Source organism: Zosterops lateralis (genome assembly GCF_965231275.1).
Source record: "Zosterops lateralis genome assembly, chromosome: 4".
NCBI lineage: Eukaryota > Metazoa > Chordata > Aves > Passeriformes > Zosteropidae > Zosterops > Zosterops lateralis.
In genome coordinates this window covers 9,137,119-9,162,198 of record NC_139765.1, presented here as the reverse complement: position 1 = coordinate 9,162,198, position 25,080 = coordinate 9,137,119, and the positions used below count along the sequence as shown (strand labels likewise).

General features: G+C 39.6%; 2 protein-coding genes across 4 annotated transcripts in view; one reads left to right on the top strand and one right to left on the bottom strand.

The window, feature by feature from the left end:
- Positions 1–1,939: 1,939 nt before the first annotated feature.
- Positions 1,940–14,853, top strand: PYROXD1 (pyridine nucleotide-disulphide oxidoreductase domain 1). Of its 2 annotated transcripts, none has more exons than XM_083860024.1 (12): positions 1,940–2,231; positions 3,850–3,930; positions 5,350–5,469; positions 6,595–6,723; positions 7,572–7,645; positions 8,249–8,409; positions 9,037–9,137; positions 9,946–10,075; positions 10,928–11,040; positions 12,166–12,288; positions 13,197–13,334; positions 13,674–14,853. In XM_083860024.1, the coding sequence occupies exons 1-12, from the start codon at positions 2,151–2,153 to the stop codon at positions 13,920–13,922; spliced, it is 1,500 nt and encodes a 499-aa protein (XP_083716150.1). In that variant the 5' UTR covers positions 1,940–2,150; the 3' UTR covers positions 13,923–14,853. The 2 variants fall into 2 exon arrangements, with proteins under 2 accessions (XP_083716150.1, XP_083716151.1); XM_083860025.1 differs by having other exon boundaries at positions 2,207–2,231; positions 3,860–3,930; positions 13,674–14,848.
- Positions 14,202–25,080, bottom strand: part of RECQL (RecQ like helicase) — a 16,849-nt gene continuing 5,970 nt past the window's right edge. For both annotated transcript variants that reach the window (XM_083860023.1, XM_083860022.1), the window contains exons 6-15: positions 24,495–24,693; positions 22,910–23,076; positions 22,436–22,517; positions 21,146–21,294; positions 20,935–21,052; positions 20,161–20,299; positions 19,338–19,429; positions 17,322–17,541; positions 16,161–16,290; positions 14,202–15,968 (exon numbers count right to left, since the gene is read on the bottom strand). In XM_083860023.1, the coding sequence (XP_083716149.1) occupies positions 15,780–15,968; positions 16,161–16,290; positions 17,322–17,541; positions 19,338–19,429; positions 20,161–20,299; positions 20,935–21,052; positions 21,146–21,294; positions 22,436–22,517; positions 22,910–23,076; positions 24,495–24,693 (1,485 nt within the window). In that variant the 3' untranslated portion in view covers positions 14,202–15,779. The remainder of the gene's footprint in view (positions 15,969–16,160; positions 16,291–17,321; positions 17,542–19,337; positions 19,430–20,160; positions 20,300–20,934; positions 21,053–21,145; positions 21,295–22,435; positions 22,518–22,909; positions 23,077–24,494; positions 24,694–25,080) is intronic.

Sequence of the window (25,080 nt, the reverse complement as noted above, 5' to 3'; positions counted from 1 at the left end):
GGTAGTTATTACAGGTGAGTCATGGCAAAGATAAATAAACACTGCTCCACCCATCTTAAAACAGTTCATCACAAGGTGATGTAGATAGTGGTAGATTACATACCTGGGTTACACCCCATATTGTAATCCAGAACACCTTCCTAAAACCCTGTTCACCGGCATGGCCTGATGGTCTTGACATCCACAAATTGGGAGTAGCCAGCAGATACACAGGAGATAAGCAACCATTACACACACAGAATCACTGGGTTGGAAAAGACTTTCAAGATCATCAAGTCCAACCCAGCCAAACTCCTCAACTAAACCATGGCTTACAGTGTGGAAGGGGCTGTCCCCTGGTCTGTGAGCCAGAGGAGTGAGTTACCTGAGGAAGAAATTGATAAGATTCGTGTTTACTCCTGAAAGGAGTTTTACCAAGGTCATTAATATGGAACCTGAGAAGATAAGAAGAAGATAAACAAAAGAAACCTGCAGCTGGAAGAAATATTTTTAGAAAAGCTTTGTAAATGCTAGCTGAAAACGGTGGTGGAGATTGCTTTGTACCAATGAATACTGTGTTGATTTATTGTAACCAATTAATGGAATATAAACTTTGTTAAGAAATAAATAAAAGACAGCATGCCCCCAATAATAAAGAAGAACCCTTCTGAAACTTTACTGTGTGTCTTGGCTGTCTCAACAGCAACACAGAGTGCCACATTCAGTCTTTCTTTAAACACATCCAGGGAGGGTGACTCCACCACTTCCCAGGGAAGACCATTCCAATACTTTATCACTCTTCTTGTAAAACTTCTTTTTCCTAAAATCCAACCTATATTTCCCTTAGTGCAGCTTAAGACTGTGTCCTCTCGTTCTATCAGTGCTGCCTGGAGAAAGAGACCAAACCCTATCTGAACGGTCTTTTATGTACAGGAGTATTGAATACCCAAAACACAAATGCATATTCATAACTCTGGTACATCCCATTCCCCGCTTCCTATGGTAATTAGCCCAAAAAGCCATTAAGCGTGTGTGGTTTGTTCTTTGAAATGGGTCGGTGGTCTTTTTTATAGGGTGGGGTCCCAAAATGATGAAGTAAGATGGGTCTTCCTCTCTTTGACTTTTTAACCTTTAGTGTTAGTGACAGCTGAATCCTGTTTTTTTCAGGACTGTTTGATTTATGATTGTATTGTTTTCACGGGGTCTATTGATTATTCAGGATGCAAAAGCCCTAGTTTGACAGCTTCCATGATTTATCAGTTCCTTCAGTCTGGCTTCTGTTAACAAAAAGGGAAGTCCTAGCTACATTATCTCAGCACTATCTATTTTGACTAAAGTCTTTAATTCTTCTAAATCAATGCTTCACCAGATCCCTCAATCATTCCTCACAGGGTTTGTGTTCCAAGCCCCTCACCAGCCTCGTTGCCTCCCCTGGATGTGCTCAAGCATCCCAATGTCCATCCTAAACTGAGGGCCCAGAGCTGGACACAGCACTCAGGGTGCCCAGTACAGGGGGAAAATGAGCTCCCTGCTCCTGCTGGCCACGCTACGCCTGATACAGGCCAGGATGTCGTTGCCCTTCTTGGCCAACTCGGTTACTAAGCTGTAATTGCCTGGGTAAAGTGCGAATTTTGCGGCTGTGGTGTTGTGGGGCTGAAGTCCCACCTTCACACACCCGCGGCTGCCCTAGACCTTGATTTAGGCAGGAATTTCACTAAACCCCACTCTGGGTCTCACTCAATGACTTGAGCAAGCCTTGCTGCTCTGATATTACACGTGAAGCTGGCTAATATGGGGAAATATGAAGGAAAATAGAAGCAGAGGTCACTGAGTAAAGTTCGACCGGATCAGGCCCGCGGTACGGCAGCGGGGAAAACCCGGACTGGCTTTCCTCAGAATACGGAATGAGGAAAAACCCGGACTGGATTTCACCGGAATACGGAATGGGGGAGCCTCGGACTGGATGGCGGCTCGATCCCGGAACGGGTGCACAGGATGGGGTTTGATCCCCGCCTTTTGTACGGAGACGTACAGCAGATACTGCATACGACGTCACACAAACACCAAATCGGCGGGGAAAAGCCGTTCCGGTGCACAGGCGGTGACTCAGGCCCTCCGTGAGGCGGAGTGGAAGTTTGGGCGCTGCCGCTCGCCGTAGGCGGAGCGGGGCCATGGCGGGGCCCGGCGGCGCGGCACGGACCCGGTTCGCGGTGGTGGGCGGCGGCATCGCGGGGGTCACCTGCGCCGAGCAGGTACCGGGGCCGCCCCTCCCCTTCCGCCCGCTCCCCCCCTGCCGGGAATTGTCCCCACCGCTCCCGGAGCGTCCCCGACCCCACGGCGGAGCCTCAGCGGGCCGGGGCCCTTGGCCGCCCTGTGCAGCCCCTGGGCCGCCTGTGAGCCCCTGGAACCGGGCTGTGTGCCGGGGGAACCGGGCTGTGAGCCCCTGGAACCGGGCTGTGTGCCGGGGGAACCGGGCTGTGTGCCCCTGGAACCGGGCTGTGAGCCATCGGTACCGGGCTGTGAGCCCCTGGAACCGAGCTGTGTGCCCCTGGTACCGGGCTGTGTGCCCCTGGTACCGGGCTGTGTGCCGGGGGAACCGGGCTGTGAGCCCCTGGGACCGGGCTGAGGCATAAATCCCTTCAGGGTCTCCTTCTCCAGGTTAAAGAATCAGATCTGCACAGCAACTACATAAATATTCGCGTGTGTGCAGTAGTTCCGTACTCCGTCCTGCACCCCCCTAATCCCCATTTCTTAACAATAATTCGTCTCGCTTGAGAAAACACAAACCAAACGCAGCCCCGGGGCAGTGTTGGTGTAATATAACGATATTTATCCGTGTAGAAATATGTCTCAAGAGGTTAAAACTTGATTAGATTATTTCGAAGCTACGCTTTGTAAAAAGAGAGTTAAAACTTCATAACTGCGGAGAGCTGGCACTCTGTGCCCTGGTCCAGAGGTCAGGGACTGCAGGATCCCTGCAGGAATTATTCCATAAAGGACTGAGCTGCAGCCAAGTTGAAGGCTGCTGTGATGTCCTCTTTATTATTAATACTGCTCAGTTTTTATAGGCTCCGTGTTTTAGAGCTGTATACTTCATCCACCTCTCTGTTAGTCCAAGCTCTAAAAATAAATTAATCTGTTTCTTGGTCTCAAGGTTTTTGATGGTTTTAAAGTAATTGTCACTGGAGATAATTTTGTACTTGTAGAATGAAATTATGTGGGTATTATTTTGATGAGGAATATTTTATCTGTTGGAGCTGTTTTTGACTCTGTTTTGGATGCCATGTGTTCCCTGGTGATGTTCCTTGTGGTTGGCATCCCTTCCCCTCAACAGCACCACTTGTCTTGGTCTGCCTGTCACTTTGCTAAGCAATGCACATTTAAAATGGGAATTTTTCCCTTTGGCTTGGGGCTTTGTAAGTCTTCCATTGCTTAATAACAGCCTGAAGATGATCACTTTACTAAATAGGGGATAAAATATCCTGGAGAAATCAGCATTTCCTCTGGGAAAATGAAACCTGTAAGCAATTAGTCACTGCTGTGTAGTAAAAAAAAATCTGTATCCACCAACTGGGTGTCTCCAGAAATCAAATGATCGTAGTCTGATCCATCACATGGCCTTTGGAATATTGTGACAATAGTCCTTTACACTGTGGCTGCAGTTCTTGAAGGTATATTTATGTGTGATTAAAATAAATGTGTCTCCAAATTCTCTTCAGTCATTATCCTTCTGTTACCCTGAAGTAGTGTTCATTCAATAAGAGTCTACAAAATCGAAGTAACGTATTAAGACATACTGCTTTTCACCAGTAGTTTTATTGTGTTAAAGGCTGATGATGACTCTCACCATGGTTTTTGTTTCTTTACAAGCTGGCTGCAGAATTCCCATCAGAAGACATTTTTTTAATGACAGCTTCCCCAGTTATAAAAGCTGTAACTAATTTCAAGCAGGTAAGAGAGACTTAATTTCTCCTCCAGTAAGATGTGTTCAGAGTTTATATGTGCAGATAATTTAGAACCCAATGGTGAAAATGCTCATCACTTTGAGCTTGTTTTCATATTAGTGTGATTGCAGCGGTGTTAGAAGGATTCATGAGCTGTTTTATAGTGGTGTTAGTAGGACTGAGGAGCTATTTTATAATGATTAGTAATTGGTGAATATATTCCCACCATTCAAACAAAGGTTAAACCGGGTACTTACATGGTTGAAGTGTGTTCAGAGTTACTGAAGCTTTATTTCACTGATTGATTAGTGAGTGACCTCTTTTAAGCACTGAAATAGTATCCTAGTCTTGGCTCATGTTTGAATTTGGGGCAGAAACAGCCTTCTGACAAGTAGCAAAAGAAGGGATAGATTTCTGGGAAATTGTATTGAGCTTTATCTACTCCAGCAGCTGCTGATTCAGTGACATCCTTCCTTCTGGTTTGAAAAAGAAAATCAAATGCATCCATGAATCAGATTTGTGGCTAGTAGGGTCATTAAGCTGAGTCTGAGAGCCCACTGTGAGACTGTTGGAGTAACACCCAACTAAAGAATATTTCCTGAGAGTGCTGACAGCACTGCCATGAGTGTCCAGTAAAGACATCTGCACAGTGCAGAGATGTAAAGTCTGTCATTCACATCAGTGGAAATTTGCATATCTGAAGAATAAGGGAATAACTAAGCACTATTTAGAGGCAGCAGCGTCTAAGTTTTGGACATGAGCATCTTAATTCCTCTCTGAATTGCAAGCATGGTGTGGCTTCTGGTTCCTAGATATGTTCCAAACTCAGAATATTCAATAAAGTAGCAGGTTTGGATGTTTGCATGCAGCTACTCTCTTTTGGAAAAACCACAAAATTGTCATCACTTACTTGAATGTTTTTCAAGTTCTGGTTTTCCTCTTTGAGGTTTTTATTTTGTTTGTTTGTTTTCTGTTTGATGTTGTCCATTTCCCCCGAGGTCTCTGAAATACCAGATAGTGGCTCTGGATGAGTTATTTTATAAAAGTTACAAAAAAGAAAAAAACAGGATTTTAACACTACATCACGTAAATTAAAAAGCAATGTTAAAAACTCCGATAATAGATTTCTTTATGGAGTAAAACATTGTAGCAGTTAGAGCAACTGTCAGGATTCTCCACTTTTGCTCAATCTCTATCTTTAGTATTAAAATGTAGTTCTTTGACTCCTTAACCAGGAACAGGCATGAAAAGATTCTGTATTGAAAAAGGAACGTTTAGCAGTTACATGATAACACATTTTCAGACAATATGAGCTTTATGTTGTGACTTTTTTACTGGCGATGAACACAGCACCTTCTGTCAAAAGCTTTAAAAAAAGAGATGGATAAATGATCTATATTTTTAAATATCTCTTTTTCTCCCACAGGTCTCCAAAACACTTGAAGAATTTGATGTTGAAGAGCAGCCAAGTTCCCTATTAGAAAAACGATATCCCAATATTAGAGTTATACAGTCTGGAGTAAAACAGTTAAAAAGTGATGAACATGTAAGCTAAGGTTTTCTTTTTTATTTGGTTTTTCAAGTTATGTATGCAAAAAATAATTTAAGAAGTAGCTGAATGTTTTGGGTGAGAAATTTTGTTCAAGAATATTTTGGTTATTGAATTGATAAGTTACCAAAATTGCAAGAAAATACTTTCTAATTCTAATTTCACTTACTGCTAAACACTGTTTTTCAAGTAGAAATATATGCAGAGGACAAAATAAATCTTGAAAGAACCAACTTTTCCACATTTTATTACTTCTGTTTAGCAGGAAACACATTGCAAATAGAAGCAATGGACAGCATGTACACACCCTTGTTAGCTCTGTGTCAACATATTATTTTTCACTTCAGCATGTATGAGAAACTCACATTCACATCCAAAACTCACTTTTAAGTTTTGGAGATGTAATGTCACGTAGATTCTGCTAACATTCTGAATCCAATGGTTTTCTTGTATCATTACTAGTATAGTGTTTTAATATTAGTCTTGGTGGACACAATTAATTAATGTATGTGGATTTGGAGGATCTTTTGCCCAAAACCACTTTAATGCAGCTTCTAGTTTGCAGAACAACAAATAATGTCATTAAAATGTTAAAATTTGTGATCTTCTTTCTCAGAATGACGTAGCTTGTTTAGTGCCTCCAGTTTTTCTTCAGCAAAGAACGAATTTGCAGTCTGTCTAAACTGTGTCCTATCCTGTGCCTGGTTACCTCAGAGCTACTGCTGTTGAAATGTTTTGAATGAGATTCCCAACTGCTCATGTATAGTAGTGCACAGTTCTGTTCCTGGGGCCCGAGGGACATTTGTCATGCAGGAAACACAGAACTCTTTTGGCACAGCCAGTGAGTACAAAGTGCCACCAAGTGGTAAACTTGATCTTGCTTCGAGTGCACTGTGCACACTTCCCATTTTATTGGTCACATATTTGTGGTGAGTGTGATAGGAATAAATGACACACAATAAGAGTATGAAGGCTTGCTCCTTAGGAAGCCCCTTACAGCTTTTAATATCTGCAAATTACTGTGACATTAAGGAAAGAGAAAGCTGATGTTCTCTTAGATGTCTTGATTTAGATGAATTCTCTTAGATGAATTGATTTTTCTTTTCTCTTCATTTTTAACAGAAAATTTACACTGAAGATGGGAAAGAATACATATATGAAAAGCTTTGCCTGTGTGCTGGAGCCAAACCAAAATTAATTGTTGATGGGAACCCATATGTATTAGGAATCCGGGATACTGACAGTGCACAGGTAAATCTGTTTTGCACGTAAAAATGTGTAATATATTCCTGCATCTGGTGCAAAATACCAGAATTATTGTGAAGTGAAATGGAGAAACAGAAGATAATGTTTGTTATTATATATTCTTAAATAGGAACATTTTCACTAGTGGAAAAACAGCCTTCTAATGCCACTAAGTTAATTAGCCAATATATTTTTTAAATTTATAGATAGCTCATGCACATTATTTCTAACATGATAATGTGGAATGAACAATATTTTTTCACCCTCCAGGCAGAATCTAGCTGGAAAATATAAGCAGGAAGTAGGCACCAGTAGAAATTTCCCTGGGAAGGTGTGTGTGATAGCTGGTACAAAGGGCTGCTTCTTATGGTGGAAAGCTACTGAAGGATTTACTTTTTATTGTCTTTTAATTCTACTGTAGCTTCTTCTCTTTGTACAGAAAAGAGTTAGATAAAGTCAAAGATGTGGGAAAGTTTTCACCTGAGAAATGACTTAATGGACTAAAAATGAAGCTTGGAAGGCAAAGGTGAAGTTTCACTGCTATAGGCTCTCAGAATTAGAGGAAGCAGGGTGGGCACTGTTTATCCATAACATGGAATTGCTGCTATTCATCAAATGAAGCTGGACCTTGAGGATAAAAAGAGGAGTTACATTTTCAAATAATCTGAAACGAAACTGAAATTGTTGTTTGTTACAACAACAGCTTCTGTTACAGGTCTCAGCCTAGCTATATGTGTATCAGTAGTCAGAGAAAATCAAGACTAAGAGCAAGAAAATACTGAAAAGTATATAGCTGATCAGTGTGAGGGAACTTGCTTTAAGTTCTAATTGACATTTTTCCTTTCCTAATGCAGGCTTTTCAGAAGAATTTGGCTCAAGCTGAGAGAATAGTGGTAGTAGGAAATGGTGGGATTGCGCTTGAATTAGTGTAAGTGAATTAAAAATACATAATCAAATAAAATCTTTAACAATGCAAGGCTAAATCTAGTGTACATGATTTGGGAGAAGGTTGACTTATAAAATTGTATCTCTTAGAGCACGTAGCAGCAAAACTGATTAGAGGGGAGTTTTTTGCAACATAGTGGTTTTTACTGACACATTATTAGGAAAGCTCCAGAAGAACCTTTGACACACAGATATCAAGAATATACAGTTCATGTTCCACATAGTGCAAACAAGATCCAAAAGCTTGTTTTTAACAGTGAGAGTCTGGCAGAAATGCACTTCTTTTTCATTATGGGGAGCAGGAAATATCAATTATTAGTATTATAAATTTGATCTGCCCCCAACCCCTTAGCCCAGTTCAGTCAAGGTTGTGTTGGTGAGAAAGTATGACTTGTCAACTTGAAGAGATATTTTTTTAATGGGTTCCTTATGTAAATATTTAGAAGTGGATTTGATAGGTTGGAAAGTCTTAGATCCCCTAATTCTGGCTTCTGGAAGGAAACTTGACACACTTCTGCTTGTGTTGCTAACAGTCAGATCCCTTTCAGGCAGTATGGTATTTAATCCCTTGTTTAAATGTCCACAGGTATGAAATTCAAGGCTGTGAAGTAATCTGGGCTATCAAAGACAAAGCCATTGGGAACACTTTCTTTGATGCAGGAGCAGCTGAATTTCTCCTCCCAAAGCTCACTGCTGAAAGCAGAGAGACTCCAATCGAGTGTAAAAGAACCAAGTACACACTGGAAGGTATGGGGTTTAGTGTACTGACACGGCAGCAGCATTTCATGTTAAAGAGAGTCTTAAAATCAGTCAATTTAGCAGCTTGGAATAAGGCTTCCTGTTATCATTAATGACATTTCCTTCTTCAAAAACTGAGAGTAAAAAAGCAACATAGAAACACATCCTGAATTTATGTAGACAGAATGTAATACAGTTTCTTGCAAACTGTAAAAAAGTGCTTACTTTTGTGCCAAATTTATATTAATCCCCTATATTCATTCTGCTGAAGAACTTGTTCCATTTTCTGTGATGTTTTGATGTGAACTATCTCACCATTATATAGGAAGGAGCTGTCCCATAGTAAGATATTGGAGGGGCACAGAACATTATTACAGGTGGAGTGAAACTGCAGCCTCAGAAACAACAATTAACTGGGTCTGCATGAACAAACATCACACAAACGTGTGACAAAATCATAACAAAAAGAAGAGCATGGTTCTAGACATCTGGCAGGAAGAATAAGGATATTACAATTTCCTCTTCCCCTTTGGCAGCCAGATGGTATTTTTCAATTAATTGAGAATCCTTGTTCTGAGTTCTGAGGACAAGGAAGTATGCACACTAAATCTGATATACTCCATCTCTTTCCTTTAGGAAGTGAGGAAAAAGGAAGACCTAGAGGAGCATCTGACAAACTGGGCAGTGCCTTAGGCCCTGACTGGCATGAGGGCTTACACCTTAAAGGGACTAAGGAGGTATTTATTTGAGTGTTGTGGGCATGAGCACTGTAAAGAGTTCTATCTTGGCAATAAAGCAAAAATCCTCTTTTTTTTTTTTTTTTTTTTTTCCATTTATGAATCACTTAGCTGTTAGGTGTTTGTTTCTGTTTTGCATTTAAAAAATGATCTGTCAAGGGTGATCAGTCATAGACCAGCTAAAGGATGTTTAGGATATTGAGCAGCTTAATCAGTGGTGGTTTGGCTGTTGAAGGCTGTGGTCCTGTATTTGTGTAGTGGAGAATAAAACAAGGCCCAAATTCACAAAACAATTTAAAGAAACAGGTAACTTTCCAACTTCTGGCTTGAGCTCAGAATATGCTTGTAATGTGGGTTGATAGTACAGAATACTTTTTCTTTTTACAGTGATTAGAACAAACTTATTATTGTTACCAAAATTTAATTCATGATAGAGAAACAGAGGATTTGCACTCCTAAAAGACAGAAAAGATGAATTTACTTTATTCTGTTCTGACCAGGTTTCAACTCTCTTCTTGTAAGCAAGCTGAGGGGAACCTGAATATGTTTTCTGGCATTCCAGAAAAATCTAATTGTTATGAACTTTCAAGGAACATCAGATACTTGGTAAAAAAGCAGGTAAATCGCCATTGGCTACGGTTAGATCTGTGCCAAAAAGAGGAAAGTGTGGGAATCCAGCTAGTGGGCTGGGATATATGGTCAGGGGTTTTCCAATTGAGTAATATCAATTTAGGTGAAGATACCCTTGCTATCATCAATCTTGTGATTGCTAATCGTTATGTTTAAAATTTTGTCAATTTTTCTTTAGTTTTCTCATAAAGTACATATTGAAATACTGTGTGAAGTAAAGAAAATATACTTACAGCAAGAATTTATCCAACTGCAGCGGACTTCCTTGACTTTTCCTAAAGGAGAGAAAAATGTAGAAGCAGATGAAGGTGAGTGCCTGTGTTGATAAGATGTTGAAGATGAATCTGTGAAGATGAATCTGGAGCATGTTTCATCTTGTTTGCTGTTTTAAAGCAAATACAGATATGAAAAAATAAATCTTTTATCTCTCTAAATTTAAGTCTAGCAGTTTACAGTAATCAAATTTATGGGCTACAAGTAAATTACAAAATCTTATGGGTCAGATGCTTTTTTTCCACAAAGTAACCAAAATCCTGTATGCAGAATATTCCATCCTTAACAAAATCCATTAAAGTAATATTTTAATAGTGAAGTTAAAACAGGAGAAAAGAAACCACCAACATTTTGTATCAAAACTGAAGTAAACCTTCAAAGTAGAGGAAAATATTCCTTTTTTAAAATGAGTAATTATGCCTATAATTTCCACCTAATTAAAATGAGTATTTAAAATTCTATTTTAGTTACTAACTAGTTACTTTCAGCGTAGAGTCAAATCTGTGTCTTTCTTTTTGCTTTTGAGGCACTTTGTGCATCTTTAAATTTCTACATAAAAGAGGATTTGGCAATTGCATACTTGAGAGAACAGGACACAGTATTTACCCCCCCTACAAATGAGGACTTAAATTTAGAAAAATTCTGAAGTTATTAGTAGGAGTTGGAGCTGAGATCCAAATTTTTTTTTTCTCTAGTTCTGAGTGATGGTAAGGAAAGTTCTAGGTAATCTCTGATAAGTTTTTCCTTTCTAATTTTCATTTTAATCTTTCTTTATTCGGTTACCTCTAAGGTTTTGTGGGGTTTTTTTTCTTTCATATCATAAGATGTAATTAATAAAATAACTTCTGTTGGTTACATTCTCAGGACAAAATTTTCCCCTTTTTCAGTGCTGTGGCCTGTATATGTGGAATTAACTAATGGAAAAATTTATGGATGCAATTTCATTGTCAGTGCAACTGGAGTTGTGCCAAATGTTGAACCATTTCTTGATGGTAATAATGTAAGTATACAGATTTCTTTTGGATCTTTTCAAGTAAGGTGAAAGAAACTGTTTCAGCTGGTTTGTGCTTCTGTTCTGACATGAAACATGGATTGCTAATGATTTAAATATTATGCACCATCTCAAAATAAGGCAGATTATGTTGATACTGAGATATCCAACATGATACAAGTGTATTTGATTTGTGGTCTTAATTTATTATGTTGTTCCATAGGTGTATATATACAGTATATATACAGTGTTAAGTCTGTGCAAAGAGAGAAAAAGCATCTGTGAAATTGGCTAATATGGAAAAAAAAAATAGAAAATTTCCGTGTTAGTTCTCTACCATATTCTTACCTTATTAATCTTGACATTTGCTCCTGGAAAGGGAGCAACTATTTCCAATACTTTTCATCTGGGACACTGAGCTGTCAAGGTCCTCATGTTCATTGAGGAAAGTCACCCTGAGTCAGCACCCAAATTTCAATGGTGGTTCTGGAGTTCATAACTGCCATGTGAATTTCCATGCCTTGAGATCAGTTTGTTTCTGTGTTCAGTGTCTGCTCAGCAACAACTAAAAAAAAAAAATCCCTGTGATTTTATCACAAATCCAACAAATAGCCCTATACAAGCTACTACTAAAAAAAGATCCCAGACAAAACCAGGATGTTGGGGTATTTCGGGTGGTGCTATTAAGTGCTGCTATCTGATAAGGAAATAAAAGGCTGTGCTTTGGTTAAAGAAGAAAGTGCTGAAACTATAGATCTGATGTTGAGCCATGAGATATTTCCAGGCTTGTGCTATAAACTTAGATCAGGAAGTAAGTTTTTGCCATGGTATTTTCTTACCTTGGCAAAAATACAAAGTGATCTCTCTTAAGACTGGGTGTCCCTGTAACGCACAGTGTGATTTGGAATTTGGCAAGCCCTGTGACTTCCCTACCTAGGTATCAGTAATGGTCCTTTAAAAGCCTCTGCTGTGCTCTAGAAATAATAATAACAATAACAGTAATGATTTGTACCTTCCATGGAGGCCTTGGCCCTCAGGATACTCTCATGGTAAATAATAAAAGAACAGCTTAAGGTGGAGGAAGCTGAGTGAGTTGATGACTTGTTTCACTGCTGCTGTGTGCAAACCCCTCAGTTTGCTGTGGGTGAAGACGGAGGACTGGAGGTAGACAAGCACATGCACACGTCACTGCCAGATGTGTACGCAGCTGGAGACATCTGCACTGCAGCGTGGGAGCCGAGCCCCGTGTGGCACCAGGTACATCCACAGGCCTCTGATCCACAGGGAATTACACACCAGGGCTGCCTTGGTTTGGAAAGACAGGTGTCTGCCAGGGAAAACCCAGAGCCTCCCTTGGAATGGAGAATGTAAACCCCCTCCCTCCGAATTATTGTAATTTTGAAATTAAGGGGCTTACAGGCAAAGATATGGGAATAGGAATAACAGTTCTTTACTAGGAATATTAAAAATAAAAATGCAGTAGTACAAAAATGCAAATAAGAAAACAAACAAATAAGAAAACACTGACAGAATCAGAATACAACCTGACACCCTGTGGGTCAGGGTATGGGTAGCAGTCCAATTAAGTCCTCCTGGAGTAACAGATGGGGTTCTGTTGGAGCAGAGATGGTCCTGTAGGAGGGTGTAGTTTTCCAGTCCAGTGGAGGTGAGATGAATCCAGTCTTCCACTGGGAATCCAGTGCAAACAGGCTGCCTTGGTGTTTTGAATCTCAGGTTTTATCCAGATAGTTTGGCTCCTCCTGGTGGGTGGAGCATCTCCCAATGGGATTATGTAATTTTATCAGTCATGCAGAGAGCATTAATGGCCCATTAACAGCAGATAACCCCCTGGAGGGAGGGTGGGTTGTGGAAGAGATAAAGAAAACACCTCCCCAACCGGTTTCAACAGATGGCAATAGAATTCATACTTTTGGTTACATCTTGCATTGCAACCCAAAACAAGTGCCCACACCAAGCAGTGAAAGTTTAAGCAAGTGGATAATCCTGGGTGGTTGATGACTGAGTTTTGTGAGGGTGGCTGGAAACAGAGTTGGCCAGCCCTCCTGAGTACTAAAACCACAAAGTATGCACTGAGGAGAGCAGTGAGTGTGGTCATGGCACAGTGACGCTCTTGTGACTTAAATCTTCCCAATTTTCTCTTTCAGATGAGGCTGTGGACCCAGGCTCGGCAGATGGGATGGTATGCAGCAAAGTGCATGGCAGCAGATGCTTTAGGGGAATCTATTGATATGGATTTCAGCTTTGAACTATTTGCTCACATTACAAAATTTTTCAATTACAAGGTCAGTACAGTCTGATAGCTGTAAACCACTGAGTAACACATACTACTTGCTTATATTCACTTCCTGACATTGAGCAGATGCTTTAATATTGAGAAAACAGATTTATGTAGTAGTTAATTCTGGCTTAGATATTCTCAATTTGTACTAATGTGTATTTAAAGGAGAAGATTTTTGAGTTCACTGTGTGTTTGCAAGCCAGCAGTGGAGGAAGGGACCCTAGAGACAAGTATTTCCCTGTCTGCATCACTTTTGAGGCCAAGAACTGTTAGCAGCAGAAATGCTAAAAGCCACTGCAAAGTTCTTATGAGAGCTTTTTCCTTTCCCTTTTCCTTCTGCCAGGTGGTAGTTTTGGGGAAGTACAATGCTCAGGGCTTGGGCTCAGACCACGAGCTGATGCTGAGGTGCACCAAGGGACACGAGTACATCAAAGTGGTGATGCAGAACGGCCGAATGATGGGAGCTGTGCTGATCGGTGAAACGGACTTGGAAGAAACATTTGAAAACTTAATTTTAAATCAAATGGATCTTTCAGCCTACGGTGAAGATCTCCTGAATCCAGATATTGATATAGAAGATTATTTTGATTGAACAATACCCCATTCCCATTTTGTATGAAGCTTTGATACCAAGTAGTACATCTTAAAAAACTCAGGATTTTCTCGGGATTACCAGAAATGAAGGATAAATGCACTCCTCTATTCAGATCTTGGGTTGATCTTGCCAAAATACTGACTGGTTACTGCCACAAGTACCAGCTAATGGTGCAATCTCTGTCAAGCTGGCTCAGATGAACAGAGTTTTAGGGCACAGGGTGCTCAGAGCTCTTGCTACCTGGAACGTGGGTTGCAAATGTGTGGCCTTACTCCCTTTTTTTTTTTTTCCCTCCATAAGTTTACTTCTGTAATAAATCTGTTTTCTTCTCAGTTAAGTACAGGACGCAAGTTTTGCACAATGAAAGCCAGGCTGAGATGTCAGTTGAGAGCAGCTTTTTAACTGCTTGTCTCTTCAGCTGTCCAGGTGTTGGGGCACAGCTGCACTGTACTGCATGCTGCTAACCCTGGACAGCAATTGCTTCATCCTGACTCTTGATTTTGTTCTACAGTTGCTGTCTGGGAGTTCCTATTTATTTTGGGTCAAATTGGGAATAATTTATTGTACTCTACTCAATGCAAAGCTGGCAGTACATACTGAGACTTGTCCCAGACAAATCACATCATTTTTTTAGGAGAATGACTGTTTTAAACTAAAATTTCAATTTTTGGCAAAGGTCTCAGGTAAAGGATGGGTGAAAGACTATAGGCTTTAGTCACTGTCACAATTTTACCAGAAAAATAAAGATGGAAGAGCATGTTCTTAATGATATTTGTTTTATATTTGTTATACATGTAAGGGAGGAGAACCAAAATGCAACAACCCAGAATTGGTGTTTATTAGAGAAACTGAACATGTCTTTTTGATATTTGGCTGCTAAGATGTTAAAAGTAAGAAAATAAAATTGAATCTAGCACTCAGCATATGTGCCTGAGAATGCCTGCAGGCAGCAATAGCTGTTGAGTTTTTCCTAGGCTGGCAGGTTGTCTTGTTTGTAAACTTAAAATTAAGTACTTCTGCAAAACACAGAAGTCATAAATTTCTGTTTGAATAACAACCTATGGAAGTCCAATTTTAAGAGCAACAGACATATTTCAAAGGAATAAATACACATAATATTTCACTCATAAATACATACAGTATTTCACTCAAACATGCCACAGTGGGTGTAGGGACACGTGTCCCTACTCAGAACTGCAGAGATGGCAATGCCCACATGGGCTGGAACAACCAGCCCTGGCACAGCAGCAGCTTTGACCAGCCAGGGCTCCAGAGAAGGATGTGGAGCATCCCAGTCTCCAGCTGTCTGATGTCACTCCCTGGGGCTGGTGACAGCAGCTGCCCTGGGGAAGCAGTGCCCTGGCTGCAGTGGAGAGTCACCTGCACAGCAGGCAGAAGGAACAGGAGGTGACAGGGTCTTCATGCAGACCCAAGGACCACCAAATCCTGTGCTGCAAAGGAGAGAAACCTCAACATGACTCTCACAGGAGGAGGGGGTGGAGGCTCCCACAGAAAGAAGTCTGGAAACCTCCGGATCTCTGGCAGTCCTTTCCAGACTGCATGAACCTGCCATGGTGTTACTATATACACTTCCAAAAGAGTTTAAAAAAGGCAACATGGTCATATAGGTTTTGTAATCCTTGCTGTATCCTAAGATATGCACCAATTATTTTGATATGAATCACTTTTTCCTTTACTACTAGCCTTCTATATTTGATAGGTTTTTAAGACACTTGTTCCCTGTTCAGTGTTTATTAAATAAAAATACCATTACTAAAACACAAACTGAACTTACACACTACATTGTCCATGGAGCAGCAACCATGACTAAATCCTAAAAGCAGTGTGTGATACTCAGTCAATAACTACTGGTTGGTCATTTCCACCTGCCTGAAGCTTAGGCTTCTTTGCTTTTAAGTTAGGACCACAGCTGGGCCGTTTATGTGTCTCTGATTTCTTCCCCACTGAATCTTGGACAGTCTTTGATCCAGTCTGGGCATTTTCTCTGCTTCCTTTTGAATCTGAAGATTGAGATGGTTTGGCCTGTAAAATAAAAAGAGTTCAATTAAAATTCTAACATTCTTTTCCTTCTTTTCCATGTTCCCACACAAGAGAGAAGATAATTATGATGTTACCTGCATTACTAGAAAACATGTTTTGAGCAGATAGCAAATCATTAAATTAGCCTCTAATGGAGAAGATACCTGTATGGCAAATCAGAACAGATCTAAATACCTTGAAAACACTTTTCCTGTTTGTTATCCCTTCTATGGTGATGACGTGTCCCTCATTTTTCAGCAGCCGGGCTTTCGGTCCCACCTTCAGGTAGGATATTGTAGCAAAAGCTGTGAAGCTGAAATCCTCCCTGCAGGAATTAAATCACTGTTACAAGGGAAGGTTGGAGATGGAGAGTATGCAGGGGGGAAAAAATCATAGAATCATTAAGGTTAGAAAAGACCTCCAAGTCCAACCTCAACCCAGCACCACCACTAAACCTTGTCCTCAAGTGTCATATCCACATATTTTGTGAACATTCCCAGGAATGGTGACTCCACCCTGGGCAGCCTCCTTCAATCTCTACAACTCTTTCCATAAGGAAATGGACACATTAACCCTTCTGATGGATGTTCCAAATAGCAGCTTCATTCTGCTTTATCTGTTCAAGTAGACAGGTGACTTAGAGCTACTCTGCTCAACACTTAACATCATTCAGTTTGTGGATCTTTACACACAGAAGAACACTCAGACACACTTGTCCATCTCTTGAAACACATGGAGGAAAATGAGGCAGAAAGATGTGGTAAGTCAACTGCTCACCCTCTTAATAATGTTAAAAAAGCTGTATAGAGAGATGCAAATAAAAATTAAGACAAAATAAAGGAATATTTCTAGATTTTCTTGCACTTAAAAAAATATGAGAGAAGACAAAACACATAGCACACAGCTTACAGAGGCAGCACTGTTGTTAGTTTCACTATTCTTTCTTAAAATTTCTGAGTACCACTTTCCACATTAGCCAGTCTTTCCTGACTTAGACATTGTGTGGGCAACCTCATTTGCTTCCTTATCCATGGAATGTGAATGAGATCTGTATGAATTGCAGACTTCTCCATAATGAATGCTGCTGCAGATTTAAACATTCTACCTGAATACAGAAGACCCTAGCTTTTTTAAATTGCACAAGATGCAGCATTTCAAATGTTCCTCTAACTTTTGAAATGGAAACATAGCAATATCTGAAGGGTTTTTAAGATTACATTAAATGCATCTGAAATAAAAACAAGACTACAGAATGTATCCATTAATGTTATACAGAAGTAACAAGAGAGCAATGAAAAACGACTACTAAATGTTAAAAAACCAAAACAAAGAAAACAAAATAGTTATCTGACATACTTCAGATACTGCTGCAGCAGTAAATGGGCAATAATTCTCTCCAGCTCCTCTCGAGGGTGCTTGGGTGGAGTAACTTCAGGCACTCTGAATTTGGACACACCTTTCCCAGACCAGGCATCGATTAATTTCAGTGGGGTGAGTTTCTCACTCATGCTGTCAGCTTGCTCAAGGATCTTTATTAGATCCTTGCAGTATCCTGTTATATCCATCTTCTCACATGCTGCAAGTAAAAGTGAAGAACATTTAAATAGAAAGCTCTTTGTAGTTATATATCTGTAGCTATAAATACATATCTTTGTGCTGTATAATAGCAAGGCCTTGTTTTGCTTTTAACCTAACTTAACAAATAAAGCAATAACTTTCCTTCTGTCAAATCAGGATATATTTAGACTCACACATTTTTCTCCTTCATTATTGAAACACTCATCTGACAAACATTTGTACTTGTCTTTGATGTTACAAACCAGAAATTATTTCAAAGCATAAAATTTGCAAGGTAGCTAGCATGTCACTCTACAGCTGGATTCCTTTTCCTCATCCATAGTGTTTATTATGAAAAGATTAGAGACCACAGAGGAGGTGAAACCTGTAAATGAGACATTTCTTCTCTCAAGACAGTTATGGACAAAATGAGACAGCCACAAAAAGCAATAATTACATTATAATAATTAGCTTCATCATTCATAACAATTCTGAGCACCAACACATCAATGTAGCACACAATGATCATCCTTCTCCTCCAGGATCAGTTCACGGCACAGAATTACCCCAGCTGACTCCTCTGATACTGAGGATTAAGTACTGGAAAACAAATACTACTGCTAGGTTTCCTTAGAGCTTGCTTAAGTACCAAAAGGCCCTGGAGGTGAAGAAGCAGTAAACAGGATATATTTCAACTTTATTTCATCACACAGCTCTTGCAAGCCTTGGGGACAAGCCAGCTCCCTTCTCTTCCCAGCCTCTGATCCCAGTGTACATTTCAGCTAAGCCCCATTTCTAATTAGGGGATAACAAGACATTGTTATTTGCAAGATTTTGCAAAAGACTTTTGTTATATACTAAAACTATATAATGAAAAAAAGTTGAATTTTGGTCTGTCTACTTTACATCCCAAAAGCATAGAGGGAAATAAAAACTAGTTATGAGAACAGCTTTGAATACAGAATTGTTCCTCAGTTTTTTTCAAGTGTTGATCACTGTATTATCCAAATACTTTTTGCAACAGATATGTGATACAAAGAGATGGTATTTTCCACATATTACAAGAATTCACCTAGGTGGTCCTCAATGAGATTTCAGGTGATTTTGTGCAACCTTTAGAGATGCTCAAGACCAACTTTCAGCTCTCCTTTCAGAGCTTCTTGCTTTCCATGGGGCTCCCCACGTTTAAGTCACAGCACTCACTTTTTAAGTGCAACAACAGATGCTCTGTTCATCTTCTGAGTCTTTTTTTGAAGGGTACCAAAAATCACAGCAAACCCTTGAATAAGAGTGCTCAGTTGTTCTGCACACCCGTCATGTGCAGTTCTGGCACAGGAACACCTCGTGAGCATGCAGCACTGAAATCCTCAGGGATTTTTCCAGACAAGTTGTAAGAGGATGTGCGAAGTTCTCAGAGATTAAGTGTGGACAGTCTGGCATGCAGGGGCTCCTCCTCAATACAGCTTTCACACCCAAACAAATCATGAAACAAAACCTGACACATACCAGAATCCTTTTAAAACAGGTAAGCCAATCTCCCCCTTGCCCCAGCTTCCCTTTTGGGAACAGGTGAACAGCTGAGCCTGAAAAATAATGAAGTGTCCAACCTCAGGCAAAAATCCAAACCAGGAATTATCCTGCTAAATACCCTGAACTTGGCAACAGTAGGCCATCAGAAACTGATATTCATAACAAAATCTGCTCCTTGAAAACAATCAGTAATACGAGCACAGATAAAAAAAAATTGTTTACAGTTTTTCTACACCAGGTATTTCTTTAAACCAGCTTTTCCAATGGTCTCTGTCCTTTACCTACCATTCTCTCTACAGCAGTTATCACACATTCTGTTGCAGTTTGCAGAATCCCACACTTCATCAAAGTGGTGGGCTATGAGCACCCGGCGACACCTGGAGAGCAGAGAACAGAGAGGGGCCACAGAACCCACATGAATATGTAACACCTGCATTACACATCATGAAAATGACAAAAAACATCCCCAGGGATAGCTCAGATCTCAAAACAAGAGAGAAGAATTATCAGAGGAAGAATCAAATACTGCAGCATCAGCATTCCCTATCAGCTATGCCAATACAGATAATGATTAAACACAGTGTACAAACAGTTTGGTTGAAGCAGAGGAGTATAATCTGCATTTTCAAGAGAATGAAAAATGGTAAGAATATGAAATAATTGTTATACTGAAGCCAAAAAAGGCTTTACTGGATGCACCAGTTGTCCACAAGACATACACACGTTTTCCAGCAAGTATTCTAAGTACCTCAGTGAAGCAGGTGAAGCAGTGAACACACATGGATTCCTGTGTGGCCATTAAACACTGTAGCTTAGAGTAAAACCACAGAATTCCAGTATTTCCTCTGACTGGGATTTGAAATCCAAACAGTGTTTGTTGACAGATATTTCACCTCAACATAACCACTTCCAGAATTGTATCCTGAAGCTGGCAAGCTTGTTCCCTTTTTTGTGGGTGGTTTTGTTTGGTGATGGGTTCATTTTGATTTTGCTTCAGGTTTTTAATTTTGGTTTTGTTTTTGTTTTTTTTTTTTCAAATGCCCCCTAAAAACCCCAACATAATTAGCCCATTTAAAAACTAAGCAACCAAGCCACCACAGTAACTTACTTGCTCATATTTTGGCAATAAGATACCATATCATACAGCTTCTCTTGGCCAACATTTTCCATCACCACCATTGTGCTGATTCTGAATATATCTCCAAACCCATAATACAAAATGCAGTCAGCTTTTTGGTCATCTCTACCTGCAATGCATTAAAATGAACAGATAATTACAATCTCAACCAATTGCCCCTCAAGTTCCTTGACAAGCTTTTCTCCACACAGACTCAAATCTGCCTTTAAAAAAGTAATGAGATGAACAAGATCAAAAAAAACCTCAAAACACTGCAAAACGTTTTTGGGGGTGGAGTTTGGCCACAACAGGTATTTAGTGCTGGTAAACACTGATCAATTCGTAAAATTCTCTGCTCCCATCCCACCTGTATTTCTGAAATTCATACAGTGATTAAACATCATCTAGAGACAATCTGAGCAAATCCCACATCCCAGGTGCTATACAAAATAAAAATATTTAAAATTGTATATCAAATCTATGTCAGGTTATTCTGGTAAGGCACAGATTTGATAGAAGTTCAAGTATTTTAAAAACTGCTGAGTGGAGGTCCAGATACCCAGTTATTCTTTGTTACACTGCAGTAGAGGCCTGGTCATGAATGCAATTTACATTTAAAGCCTTTACAGAGGCAGTTTCATTGTAGCCTTTGAAAATTGTCCCAAAGGCAAGAGACTTTGCACAAATGCCTGAAAAACTGAAGGAGAATTTTACTGTTGTAATGGATGTAAATGGCAACTTTGCAAAAGCCACTTCCTACAATACCTGCACGTCCACTCTCTTGGTAGTAGTTTTCCATGGACTTGCTCATGGAGTGATGAATTACAAACCTCACATCGGGTTTATCAATTCCCATACCAAAAGCAACAGTTGCCACTACAACCTGTGAAAAAAGAAAAATATCAGGAAATCATCAATATACCAAACCACAATTTGTTTAAATAAGACATAAGTCCATATAAAGTATTTACTTCACCTGGATTTGATTTGTTGCCCATCCTTTATGAACTTTGGTTTTATATTTAGCATCCATGTTTGCATGGTAAGTCCCTGCCTTGATTCCCAGTTTCTGCAAACTCACAGTAACTTGCTCAGAATCCTTTTGAGAAAAGCAGTAAACAATTCCTGCACAAAAGTGAAAGAGGCCTCATTGTAATGCCTTAAAAAGGCCAAACAATCCCCAATACTTAAAACAATTGCAAAAGTTTAATTAGCTTATAAAATAAATAATTAAGAAACATTATACAGTCTTTGTGCCTATTTAGTCCATAATGTTGGCATTCATGAAGGAAACTTCAATTATCAGCTTGGACCTGAAGGCTAAAGAGGAAATACATGTGCCAATCCATAGAATCATGGAAGCATTCCACTAATGTTCAAGGAGAACAATGCTTATTAAAGCTTCTTTAAAGGGGTGCTATGCCTTATGACATCTATGGCATCTCACCTGAGGTTTCAGTTAAATCTGCTTTCTGTCATTAGTCAGGCTGGGCTAAGTCAGGGCTTGCACACAAAGCCGTGTGATTTGTGATCATCTTAGCACAGTTTGTGCTCAAGGAGCTGCTGCTCACAGCCACAGAGCTCCAGCAGAGACAGGGACAGACTGCTGCTCCGGAAACCTGGGTTCTGTTGCCTTGGCAAGATGTCTCTCCTCTTTATTTCCACTACAGAATTTATTGATTACACAAGTCCAACTTTTACAGATCTGCTTTTATCTGCAATTTACCCCATAACACCCATTCTGGGCACTGAGTAACAGATGACTCTTCTGATCAAATATAAAAACCATGTTAAAGATAACAAGTATCCTGACACATGGATAGTAAATGATGTGTGATTTAAGAACATAGAGATCACCTCTCCTGAGCCTTATTTTTACAATCTTAAAACTTCCTATTTTTACCAATGTAAACATTTTTCTATTGACATCAACATTCTAGTTCAATACTTCAGAAATACAAGTAAACAGTAAAAACATTTAAACACTAACGAATGAAGAGAGAAATTATTCAAGGTATTAATAATAGTAATAATATTAATAATAGTAATAAATAGTAATAAATTAATAATATTAATAATATTAATAATAATAATATTCTAATTAATAATTAGAATAAAGAATTTAATTTATTCTAATGCTGGATGTTCAATGTATGGTGATGGTAGAATTTCTTTACATGCTTCAAGATCATTTGAAAACATCCCAACATCCTTGCAATGCTGAAGGTTAGGAAAGATAACACATGTCTTTTCTGACACTTCTTACCTGACAGTCCTTTGTATCTTCCATTAATGGTCTTAACTATGTCCTCAATGAAATCTTCATTATTTGAAGGCTTATGCCGAACCTCAAAAATATATCATGCACATGTCAGAGTTCAAGTGGGCAAGCAGTCTACCAAACAACCTTATTTTACTTTTTCCAGTACAATAAACACAACTATTCCACCATTAAAAAAAAAAAAAAATAATATACTCTTTTTATGAACAGTCAGATTAGAACTCCTAAGTCCGTCAAAAAATAAACCCCAAAACAAGTTTTCCCCACCAAGAACAATAAACAAACCTGTGGCCAAAGTGAAAATACAGCACAACAGAGTAATTCACAACTTTTTTGCCACCATAAGACTTATTTTCCAACAGGTTGAAGCAGTCTGAGCCTGCTGCTTTCCTCTCTCCCTGCAGGAGACAGCACAACAGCACTGCAGGCAAAAAAAAAAAAGCAGGTAACAAGACCTACCTCATAGTAAAGGTTGGGTCGGTTGAAGGAAGCAGTAAAGGTAATGCACTTCTGAACATGCAAAATGTTCTGAGCATCCTTTAAAACATGATTGGTAGCTGTTGCTGTCAATCCAATCAAGGGAGTATTGGGAAACTGTCTTTTCAGGATACCAAGAGACTTGTAGTCTAAGCAAGAAAACAAAAAGGGGAAAGAAGAAGTTTTCTCATACCACAAATGCAAACTTTAAAAAAAGACATTAATATAGATAGTATTTAATGGGGTAATTCTGCAATAAATGTTATTACTGCTAATCTACCACAGAACCAATTTATACATCCAAAGGAAGTAACAAGCAGGTTGCACTTACCAAAAGTGATGTCTTCTAATTGAATTTTAAAGAATCAATCACAGAATCATTTGGGTTGGAAGACACCTCAAAGACCATCTTGTTCCACCTTCCACTGTTCCAGGCTGCTCAGAGCCTTATCCAGCCTGGCCCTGAACACCTCCAGGGATGGGGCAGCCAGAACTTCTCTGGGCAGCCTGTGCCAGGGCCTCACCCCCCTCACAGCTCTTCCTAATATCCAATCCAAACCTACTCTCAGTTTGAAGCCATTCTCCTTTGGCCTGTCACTCCAGGCTCTTGTAAAAAGTCCCTCCCTAGTTTTCTTTTAGACTCCCTCCAGGTACTGAAAGGCTGCCATTGTCAGACACAATTCAGAAGATAAAAATGTATGGAAATAGAAATTCCTCACAGTCAGAAAGATGTGCAGCATTGTATTAACCAACATTCAGGTTATTTTGCAGGTCTGTTTTTACAAACAGCTTTTGAGTAAACAGAGCTTTTGTAATAAACAAGCAATGTGGAATTTGGATACATAGATTAGACTGTAATAATAATAAAAAATAAAGGCTCAATACTAGCAATCACTTGCTGCCTTTGAACAGAAATGCAGCCATATCCAAAATCTACACTGCCTGTTGAACAAACCTGGCTCTTGGCTCAGGCACCACTTTTTAGCAAAACCACTAAGAGTGACTTTAAAGTTAATTTTGCTTCAAATCAGATTTTCTTTCAAAGACAAAGAAACAGTAATCACAATATTGTACAGTCTTCAAGACAGGAAAAAGACTGAAGCACACTTTATTTCCCTGTAAGTGAAGGGCATTTGTTTCCACTTGATTTAGAGTGTAGATTAAAATATATCTCATGAATTTACAAAATGCTCTACCTCTTTCATCAGAAGTGCCAGGGAGTGGTGTACAGAATGACACTTTCATGTAGCAATAGATTAAAGGTAACTACTGCCCCTAGTAAAGATGCCAAACAAAACCTTTGATTTTATGAAGCTCCAATTAAAGTAAACCAAATAAGGCATTTTTTCAGAATACTGACAGCAAAATCTATGTTGAAATCATCATTTGCATGAACTTAGCTCCCCGACAATCTGTGAATTAAAGTCCTTGAGCTAACACAGGTACGGGCCACACATGAAAAATTAATTTAACACATGAAGGAAGCAGCTGGCTTTGTTGCAGGCCCAGCTCATTATCCACTGATGCCTGAAGAGCCCTGCAGAGGGGGTTTTTCTGAGGAGCATACCAGGCCTGAAGTCGTGGCCCCACTGACTGCAGCAATGCACCTCATCCACAGCAATGCGAGCCAGGCACCCGGCCTGATAAGCCTTCTCCAGCTTGGACATGAACATTTTGCTCTTTGCAATCTTCTCAGGGGTCACATAAATCAGTTTCAGTTGGGAATTCCTCTTCACCATTTCCGTGTGGACCCACTTCACGTGTTCCTGTTCAAAACAAAAGGAGGCAGCAGGAGGTAACAAACTGGGGCAACACACTGAAGTTGCTTAGCTAAGGTTCTTAAGAGGCGATTAGCAATTCATAAGGTGTGATTAACAGAGACTTATCAAGTGTTCCACGGTATTGGCCACTATAAGCCTTTGTAGAGGATCACTATATATAAACTGGTCATTTTAACACCTAGAAAATACATGATGGAGCTTTGAAGAAGCAAAGTGTTGAATATGTGTCTTTGCTTCATCGTGTGGTATCAATATTTTCCCAATAAACTACAATGTACCAAACATGCCTGTGATACTACAACTAAAATAATTCCTTGCACACGACAGTGGGTTTTATTACTGAGTTTTCAGAGTGCTCTGCTTCAAAGCAGG